At 53.8% G+C, this 9,819-nt stretch overlaps 1 protein-coding gene across 3 annotated transcripts; it reads left to right on the forward strand.

Annotated features, from left to right (window-relative positions):
* Positions 1 to 827: 827 nt before the first annotated feature.
* FAM189B (family with sequence similarity 189 member B) lies at positions 828 to 6,815 on the forward strand. Of its 3 annotated transcripts, none has more exons than XM_044672203.1 (12): positions 828 to 1,049; positions 1,351 to 1,407; positions 1,667 to 1,777; positions 1,878 to 1,997; positions 2,254 to 2,361; positions 2,862 to 3,031; positions 3,137 to 3,236; positions 3,587 to 3,656; positions 4,238 to 4,771; positions 5,132 to 5,200; positions 5,301 to 5,554; positions 6,256 to 6,815. In XM_044672203.1, exons 1-12 carry the CDS (start codon positions 828 to 830, stop codon positions 6,421 to 6,423), a joined length of 1,983 nt encoding a protein of 660 aa, XP_044528138.1. In that variant the 3' UTR covers positions 6,424 to 6,815. The 3 variants fall into 3 exon arrangements, with proteins under 3 accessions (XP_044528138.1, XP_044528139.1, XP_044528141.1); XM_044672204.1 differs by lacking the exon at positions 1,351 to 1,407 and adding an exon at positions 2,733 to 2,735; XM_044672206.1 differs by lacking the exons at positions 1,351 to 1,407; positions 1,667 to 1,777; positions 1,878 to 1,997.
* Positions 6,816 to 9,819: the final 3,004 nt, after the last annotated feature.

Here is a 9,819-nt window from a genome sequence, read left to right on the forward strand (position 1 = left end):
CTCCCAAGCTGCACAGCGTTAGCCCTCTTCACCCCGCCCCTCCTCTCCATCCCCCATTCCCCCTCCCCCCCCATTTCCTCGGGCTTAGACCTGCTGCAGCCAGGAACCCGGGGAGCCAAGCTGGGCTGACGGCCCAGGGAGATGGCACTGCAGCGGAGCCAGACCCCGCCGAGAAGCCCGGACCTCTAAGGGACACCCCACTAAGGCCTCGAGACCTTACAGACCCGACCAACCTCCCCTGCTCGCAAGCATCCTTCAGCAGTCAGCTGCATCTCCAGTCTCTTCCCAATCCCTCCCACCCGACCCTCCCCACTTCTCTACCCCAACCCCATTCCCCCAGACTCTCTTCTGTACCCTGTTCCCTGTCCCTGCTGACACTCCTCTAGCATCCTAGCGTTTCCTCCCTATCCTCCCTGGGGGAACCTGGCCCCTCCCTGCACCCCTCCCCCACCCCCGTACCTAGGGCGATGAAATGAACCGGTGCCCCCCCTTCCTCCGAGCTGCCCCTGGGCACTGTGCCCACCCCCTGCCTGCTGTGGGGAGAGAGCCTCCTGCTGCCCCCACGTGACCTTTGTCCCTGGGGGACAAGCAGATTCCCCCCACCCCACCCCAGTGGCTTCAAGTGTCCTGTGACATTCCTCCAGCTGCAACATTTGGGCCATGTACCTTGGGACCCAGGCAGGGGGTGGGTTCCGTGGCTAAGAGGTGGGAGTGGGGGGGGGAGGGCAAGAGGAGAGAAGAAGGGAGTGGCCCTGGGGTTTAATTGAGATGCCCTCAGGTGCCAGGGGGCACTGCAACAGAGGCAGGCTCCACGGGGGGTGGGCACAATGCCCTCACCTAGTGATTCAAGCCATTCACTGACTAGCCGACCGAGTACCAGAGGCCTCACCCATCTCCGGCTCCACAGGCCTTGGCTCCAAGCTCTGCTCACACTGGGGCTGGCCCAGGTGATACTAGGTGTCCTGGTGGTCACCTTCAGCATGGTGGCTTCTTCAGTCACCTCCACAGAAAACATAAAGAGGTCCTACCCATCTTGGGCTGGCTTCTCGGTGAGTACCGGCCAATAAGGAGCCGTCCTTTGTTGTTTTTCCCCCACCGTCCCCTCCCCCAGCCTGGAATTCCAATCCCAAATATCTTCCCCTCTAGTTACCTTTTCCTATTTCATGGCACTGCCTGACACCCGGAGGAGGGGGCACTCTCCTACCCTATTGACCTATAACTCTCCACGCCTGAGATCCCTCTGTCTCCATCCCTGGCTGGGTCAGCACTGAGGAAGGGGGGAGGAGAAGGGGTTGGAAATGTCCCCCTCATATCAGGTTGTGCCTGAGCCTCTGCCCACTCTGTCTCCAGCTGGCATTCTCAGGGGTAGTTGGCATCGTATCATGGAAGCGACCATTCACTCTAGTGGTAGGTACAAGGGGAGCAGAGCCCACTCAAACCAACTTATACTTAGGACTCTGTGATGCCCAATGGGGGGATGTCCACTCATGTCCTCTAAGAGAGGAAATAACCTCCACAGTGCCTGGTGGGTAGGCTGTACCTTTTGGTCCTCATCAAGAATGGAGAATCATTTCCTAGCTCAGGGGTATCCACTGGGAGGTAAACCCCTGGGAACACCTGTGGTACCAGCCCCTGCTCTCAGCCCACTACCCTTCTTGCCCCCTAGATCTCCTTCTTCTCCCTGCTTTCCGTGCTCTGTGTCATGCTCAGCCTGGCTGGCTCCGTCCTTTCCTGTAAGAATGCTCAGTTGGCACGAGATTTCCAAGAGTGCTCAATGGTAAGATGAGGAGAAGAGGAAAGACCAAGAACGTCCAGGGGGCTGGATACCTGGTTTTGCCCCTACCTCACACTTCTCCAATTTTGCCCCCCCAAACCAGGAAGGAAAGGTCTGTGTCTGCTGCCCCTCTTTTCACTTGCCCAGACCCTGCAGGGACTCCGGACAGGAGCTGAAAATATCCTTTAGCACAAATTGTGCTGATGCTCTAGGGGCTCTCAAGGTGAGCTTCCCTTCTGGGAAGAGAACGTCTCCCTGCCCCTTCCCCGTACCATTCTCTTAGGCCCCGTGCCCACCTGTCTCCTCTATTCTCAAATGCCCATCTACAGGGATACCGATCCTTCTCCTCAGACACACCACTCCCATGCGCAGAGTACTAGGGGTGAGCTGGGCCGAGATGCTGTTTGATCTGCCCACTCCTGCATGCCCACCCTGCCCTTCCAGTGCACCCGGCTCACCTTCCTCCATCATTTCTTCAGAACCTCCTGTTCAGTGTCTGTGGCCTCACTGTCTGTGCTGCCATTGTCTGTGCCCTCTCTGCTATTGTTTGCTGCATCCAGATATTCTCTCTCGACCTTGTACATACGGTGAGATGATGGGGACGGGGCAAAGGAGGAAGTTTGTGGAGGGGGAGGGCTCCAGGGCCAGGAGAAGATGGCAGGAGGCCAGGAGTGTATGCTTGGTGTTGGTGTTAGAGGAAGGTATGGAAGTTCAGGTTAGGAAGAACAGGTAGGCTGAGGCTCTGGGTGCTGGAAGATATGGCCACGAGGGTTGAAATTTGGCTCTGGGGTGGTGTTTGCCTGAAGGAAGCATGTTCTGGAGAGTTGGGGAGCCAAGTGGGGAGAGACTCTGGGGTGTGGAGCTAACAGTAACAACAATAAAAATGCTTTATAAAGTACTCCAATGTTGGCAGATTGCTTTACATACATTACCTCACTTTTATCTAAGCAGATCTAAGCAGGTTCCAGAGGGTGGGGACAGCAGTAGAGAGCTGGGAAGGGGGTGGCCAGAGGAAGGAGGGGCGAAGAGGAAGGAGGGATCAGGGACGGGAGATCCTTCTTGACCAAACTCTCTTTCCCCCTCCCAGCTGGCCCCTGAGCACTCAGCTTCAGGTACTCTAGGGCCCCTGGGCTGCGTGTCTCCCCCAGCTCCTCTGCTCCACACCATGCTGGACCTGGAAGAGTTTGTGCCCCCAGTGCCCCCACCTCCGTATTATCCCCCAGAGTATACCTGCAGCTCAGAGACTGATGCTCAGAGGTGGGCCAGGGGCTGGGGCCAAGAATCACTTGTTAGGGGCAACAGAGGGAGGGAGGAAATTGGGGAAGGAGGGTTCTAGGCTGACATTCTCCTTCATTTTCTCAGCATCACCTACAATGGATCTATGGACAGCCCAGTGCCCCTGTATCCCACCGATTGCCCCCCATCCTATGAGGCTGTCATGGGACTTCGAGGAGATAGCCAGGTGAAGTGTGAATGGGGTTTAGAAAGAGCTAAGGGTGGAGAGCAGGGCAGGGCTGAGGCTCAGGGCCAGGAAGTAATAATGCCAATAAATTTGCCGTGGTACTTTGTAGTTCACCAAAAGTTCTCACGTATTTCTTTCATTTAAACCTCACAGCAGCTTCAGAAAGCAGGGCAGGAGTTACCCTTCCCAATCTGGGCAAACTGAAGCTCAGGAAGGCCGTTGCCCCAAATTATGCCTCTAGTTAGGGGAGGAACTGGGATTAGCCTCCAAATCTCTTTCCACTTCATGGTGAATAGTTGGTGGATGAATGAAAGGAGGAGCTAGCCCCTGATCCCTGTCCTTCCCCACAGGCCACACTATTTGATCCACAGCTTCACGATAGTTCCTGTATCTGTGATCGGGTGGCTTCCATTGTGGATGGTGAGAGAATGGGTTGGGGTGTCTCAAGAGAGGCAGTATCTCCCCAGATTGATGGGTTTGACGATATTTCCCAAGGGGTGGGTGGGGGGTGCAAAGCCCAAGTCAGTGACCATAGTGTCCAGAATCAGAATTTTAACTGCCAGGCATGAAGTCAGGGCTAAAGAAGGAGCCTAACCTAGGAGTCATGGGACCAAAGGAAAGAAAACATAGGGATTGATGGATCTGAGAGTATTCCTTCTGATTCAAAGGTGTCAAAACACAAAAGACCTCGGGTAGTAGGCAGACCCCTGCCCAGTGTGGCAGAAGCAGATTAAAATGTAATTGGGAGATGCTCTTTAAAATAAAATATAATGTGGATGTTACATTTTTAAAATCATCAACATGAAGCCCACAGGGATTCTTATGTATGGTTTAGAAGCCCCTATTTCTATTTGAGCTTAACATCACTGTTCTGGAGTGTGAAGGGGGGGATGAAAATGGAATTCCTTGGGATGGGGCTATTTGACGGTGATTATGGTAGACAGGGGGAAATCCTGAGGCTGGGACTAGGGCTGAGTGGGACCTGTGCCTGGTGCCCACAGTGTCCATGGACAGTGGGTCCCTAGTGCTGTCAGCCATTGGAGACCTCCCCGGCGGTTCTAGCCCATCTGAGGACTCTTGCCTGCTGGAGCTGCAGGGCTCTGTACGTTCCGTGGACTATGTCCTCTTCCGATCCATCCAGCGTAGCCGGGCTGGCTATTGCCTCAGCCTGGATTGTGGGCTCCGGGGCCCCTTCGAAGATAGCCCTCTGCCCCCAAGACCACCCCGAGCTGCCCGATCCTACTCCTGCTCTGCCCCAGAAGCCCCACCGACACTGGGTGCCCCCACTGCTGCCCGCAGTTGCCACCGGCTAGAAGGCTGGCCACCCTGGGCTGGGCCGTGTTTCCCAGAAATCCGTCGACGGGGGCCTCGGGGAGGTGGTCGAGGAGAGGCACCTCCAGCCCGGCCACCTGTCCGCCGATTCAGTGACAGCTCAGGCTCTCTCACCCCCCCTGGGCACCGGCCTCCTCAGCCGGCTCCTGCCTTGCTGCTTCGATCTCATAGTGACCCAGGCATCGCCACCTCCAGTGAGACTGGTAAGGCACCTGATGGGTAGGAATTGGGGCAGATTGGAGTGGGAAGGGGGAAGGTTGAGGCCACAGCGTTAGGAGGCGGGGTTGGTGTCCAGCACAGGAGGGAGTGGGTGGACAGCCAAGGAAAGTAAGATTAGCATCTGGGGAGGGGTCTAGTGTCTGTAAGTAAGTGGAGGAAGTTTGAGGAGCACTTTATAGGGGAGGGGCAGGCCAAAGGTGAGCTTGGAAAGGAAGCAGTGCTGTGAATGGTGGGGCTGAGGACTATTCAAGTTAGTGGGTCAGGACAGCGGAGTGAATGGGGCTGGCAGCTGGTGAGGGCAGAATTCCCTCAGTATCTACTTCTCCACTTCTCTCCCTGTCTAGCTGATTTCAGGGACCTTTATACCAAAGTGCTTGAGGAGGAAGCAGCTTCTCTCTCCTCTGCAGACACAGGTCAAGACACAAGTTGGGCTCTGGGTGGGCATGGTGGGGAGAGTGGGCTCATCACTCGTTGGGTGACCACTGTCCATCCTTTGTCCTTCTTGCTTTGCAGGGCTCTGCTCTGAAGCCTGCCTCTTCCGCCTTGCCCCCTGCCCTTCCCCCAAGTTGTTACGTGCCCGCTCAGCTGAGAAGCGGCGTCCAGTGCCCACCTGGCGAAAGGTGCCTCTGCCTTCTGGGCCTGCACCTGCCCACTCATTGGGGGATTTGAAGGGCAGTTGGCCTGGACGTGGCATAGTAACTCGTTTCCTCCAGATATCCAGGAGGGTACAGGAGTCCAGTGGGCATGGTGTCCATGGTCATAAGCAGGTATGAATCGATGGGAGTTCATCCAGCAAAAAAAAAAATAGCTCTCTGTGGCAGCTAGGTGGCACAGTGAGTAGAGAGCCAGGTCTGGAGTTGGGAGGCCTCTGGTTCAAATAAGGCCTCAAGACAGTTCCTAGCTATGAGACCCTGGGCAAGTCACTTGCCCTTCTGTCCTTGAATAGATACTAGGGTATACAGAGGGCTGTTTTGTTTGTTTGTTTGTTTGTTTGTTTTAATCCTTACTTTCTGTCCTAGAGTTGATATTAAGACAGAAAGTAGAGGTTTTTAAAAAAATAGCCTTCTGTATGCCCGTCCCTGCACTGTATATACACACACCCCCAAATTCTGTCCTGACAATCTAGGGACTATGGCTATGTTTTATCTGTCTTCCTGGCTTTGCATCCTGGAACTCTCTCAGACAGGCCCTGAGACCTTCTAATCAATAAATCACTCAACATTTATTTAGCACCTACTGTGTACCAGGCACCATGCTAAATGCTCCTGCTGCTTCCTCTCCATCCCCCCCCCCATTGTCCCCTGAGACACTGACATATGGTTCTGAGTATACCAGAGACAGAGCTGTGTCTAGCCTTGTTCTGACATGCCTCAGCCTTAAGTTTGCTCCTCCAAAAGAACACAGACCTGACCTCCTAGTCCAGCACCGCTGCTATAGTCTGATTCCACCCTCCATTCCCCCCTTTTAGGTACAACGAAGCCCTTGGGGCCGGCCTGGACGTGAAAGCCTCCACCTTCGAAGCTGTGGGGACCTCAGTTCTGGCTCATCTCTTCGCCGCCTTCTGTCTGGCCGTAGGCTAGAAAGAGCTACCCGCCCTCATAGTGTCAATGGGGGCAGCCAAGAAAGCAGGCTCTGAGCCTTGACGTCACCACCCTTACTTGGCTCCGAACTAGGTTCTGTGCCACCCTCACAGCCCGTTAGGCCCAGGTGAATCCAGGGCCACAAGCTTCTGGATGGCATTGGACCAGCTTCCATCACCGCCTCCTTGCAACAGTTGGCAAGAAAAATCTGCTGAATACCCCTTGACCAGAAACCCTCTCCTTCCTGGCTCTGGGTGGGGTGGGGGAACATTCCTTGCTGCTCATCCTTTCCTTTCCTCTCCACCCAGGAGAGCTTTGCTCATGCATTGCATGGGGCTACAGGGCCGTTGGGGGGAGGTTGCCTGGGGCTGTGCCCGCTTACAGCTGATACACAATGGGTGTGTGTTGGTTGGAGGAAGAACCAATAAATTCCTCTCCTCCCCCAAGACTGGTATTGAGCACTCTGACTCTTTCTCACAGACTCTAATAGAAGTGGGTATTGGGAACAAAGGCAAGGTCCCCCTTTTTTGATTCAAAGTCATCATAATTTTAGGACAAACAAGCATCTAAGGGAAGGGAAACATGGGACCTGCCACAAACTCAGCTTGGGAGAAGAGACTTAAAGAGGATGTAGTCTTCTGGAGGTGGAATAATAACAGCAATGATAGCACTTTTATAGCACCTTCTTTGTTGTTCTTTTGAGTCCTGTTTGACTCTTCATGATTCCATTGGAGTTTTCTTGGCCACGTGGTTTGCATTTCCTTCTCCAATTCATTTGACAGATGAAGAAACTGAGGCAAACAGGGTTAAGTGGCTTGCCCAGGGTCACATACCTAGTAAGTGCCCGAGACCAGATTTGAACTTAGGAAGTTCCCAATTTCAGCACTATCCACTGTACTACCTAGCTGCCCTGCTTGATTGGCCTAAAGTATTTCCTCATAGTGGGGAGGAAGGCAGGTAGATATGGAAGTGGTGCAGAGCAACGAAGGAAGAAATGGCCCTCCCTCCCCCAAATCTCTTCCTTTCTTTCCTTTCTTCTTTCTGCCTAAATTCCTCAGGGTCTGTGGCTCCTTCTCCATCTAGCCTGGACCCCAGGCTAACTTAGTGTCTCAGACTCCTCATAGCTTTCATCCATAACACTCTGGCCCAATTTTGGGCCCTTCTCTAGCAATGGTTAAGTCGTTTGTTCAGGGGCGCATGGTAAAAGTCCGAAGTGGATTTGATCATGTTTCCTGACTCCCTCTCAGGTGCTCCAGCTGCTTCAACAGCTTCAACGCTACCTGCCTTTGTCTTTCAAGCTGGAGCATTCTTGACACATATTTTATCCTGAAAGACAAATACTATTGTTCTCATTATACAGTTGGGGAGTAGTAGTAGTAGAGGCTGGATTTGAACTTCTGTCTTCCTTCCTGGCTCTTAGCCCGATGCACACTCTCCACTGGACCCCCTGGCAACCCGGTCTTGGAAGGATGGCTGAAGTGCCTGAAAAGGTACTCTCAGAGGCAGGGGCCCGGGGGAGGCACAACTCTGCGCCTGGGGCTGTCTTCTCTGTGGCATCGTAAATAATTCAAGATCTTAACAGCCCAGTTGCTTCTCCCTAGAGAACAGGAAGGACTGGGGAGGGGGGAAACTGAGGCTCAACAGGCTACAATCTGGGAACTGGGCATGTTCAAACCCAACGGATGGGGAAGATCCGCGGTAGAGATTTAGTTATAAAAGTCAGCGCTCGCCTCAACTGGGCGCCAGTGATTTTGCCATTTCCCCTACGGAGGAACAGACAATGGGGCTAGTGGAAAGATATGGCTTTAGCGAGGGGCCTGTGTTCCAAACCAGGCTCTGTCCATTAGTATGGTGATACTTAGAGCAAATCTCGCACACAGCCTCAGTTTCCCCACCGGTCAAATGAAGCTAAAACTAAATGAGATGCTCTTCCAGCATCTTTCAGCGCTCACGGGGGAATGGGAGGAAAGGAAGAGACCAAGGCTACGTTACACAGTCTCTGGGACTTGAATTCTTTCCTCGGGTGTGAGCATTGGAATACGCCTGCGCCCCCGCCGGCCAACCCGGCTGAAGCTGGCCAGCAAGGTCTGTCTATCATCCGAGAGGACCAATGACGAAGCCAAAGAGCCTGCTCTCCCAGGGCCTGGCCCCGCCCCTCCTTCAGGGCGTCCTGTCCAAGCCACTTTTCCGCGTCTTTGTTTCTGGGGCAGGTCGGTCCATCAGCGGCTCGGGGCGGACCTCTAGTGGGCCCGCCCGGCTGCCGTCCCTTCCTAGGCTCTCTTGTACGGTAAAGGAGTTTTTTTTCCTTCTCCCTCCTGGTGGGGCTGCTGCTTTGCTATATTCGGGCTTTGGCGCCGTCAGCGTGCAGTTTGATTTAGAGACTCCCCCCCGCTTTTGAGCAACCGGAGTTTTAAGAGCTGCTTTGGAAGGCAACGTGGCGTAGGTAAAAGGACGCTGGAGTAGGAGGCAGGGGCACCTCGGTTTCCTCCCCGGCTTGTCTTGGGCAATTCACTTGCCACCTCTCTGTTTCTGGGAGCTATAAATGATTGCCCAGTTGCCACAGTCTGTTCCACGTCTGACATTCTGGCATCCCGCCTTGTAGTGGGAGGCGAAGAGGACGGAAGCGTGGAGCAGATTTCTTTGGGGAATCCCACAGGAATCCCTTTGCCTCTCAGCCCCGATCGCCCCGTTCTGCAGCCAGGCTCTCCAGAGACTTCTGACTAATGCCCACTTTCAGATACGCCGCGTCCACCCTTCCCAATTCACGGAGGCTGAAGCCATCACAGAGCAGAGGAACTGAGTTTGGGCTTGTTTTTCACTTCTTAGCACAGCTGCCAATAAATAGCTGGGCCTCCCACATTTGCACTTTCAGTCAACACTTGAGCAGCACCCTGCACTACTTGAGATTTGAAAGGACTAAGAACCACAGAACATGAAGAGACCCCCACCCCCGGCCCCAACCATTTCCCACTTGAGTAAACTAAACCCAGGAGTTCATAACTTGCCTAAGATTATAGCCAATTACCGACAGAGCCAGGACTAGAACCCAGCCTGCTCCTTCGAAGAAATGGTTCTTTTAGGAGTGAGCCATTTCTCTAAGGCTCTAGGTCAACTCAGGCTTGTGGGTAAAGGAAGTTTCTTCCTGGTACATTTCCTAGAGAAAGAACTTTGATTCATTTCCTACACGTAATGCCAGCCACTGGGGACGCAGATGCAAGCAGGACAGTCCTTGCCCTGAAAGGGCTTACATTCTGATGAGATGAGGCAACAGATAAAGTGGGGTTCTAGGTTCTAAGCAGGAAAAGGGGAAGGCTAACCTATCAAAACCAGGGATTCTAGGGGGCAGCTGGGTAGCTCAGTGGATTGAGAGCCAGGCTTAGAAATGGGAGATCCTGGGTTCAAATGTGGCCTCAGACACCTCCTAGCTGTGTGACCCTGGGCAAGTCATTTAA

Source organism: Gracilinanus agilis, chromosome 4, assembly GCF_016433145.1.
Source record: "Gracilinanus agilis isolate LMUSP501 chromosome 4, AgileGrace, whole genome shotgun sequence".
NCBI classification, from domain to species: Eukaryota; Metazoa; Chordata; class Mammalia; order Didelphimorphia; family Didelphidae; genus Gracilinanus; species Gracilinanus agilis.

What these genes read in the sequence shown, in the direction of transcription:
- FAM189B (XM_044672203.1), top strand. Translation starts at nt 828, where the DNA reads ATGCCCTCACCTAGTGATTCAAGCCATTCACTGACTAGCCGACCGAGT. An exon ending in GACTTCGAGGAGATAGCCAG is followed by an intron (nt 3,237 to 3,586) that starts GTGAAGTGTGAA and finishes CCTTCCCCACAG; the next exon opens with GCCACACTATTTGATCCACA. An exon ending in CGCCACCTCCAGTGAGACTG is followed by an intron (nt 4,772 to 5,131) that starts GTAAGGCACCTG and finishes CTCCCTGTCTAG; the next exon opens with CTGATTTCAGGGACCTTTAT.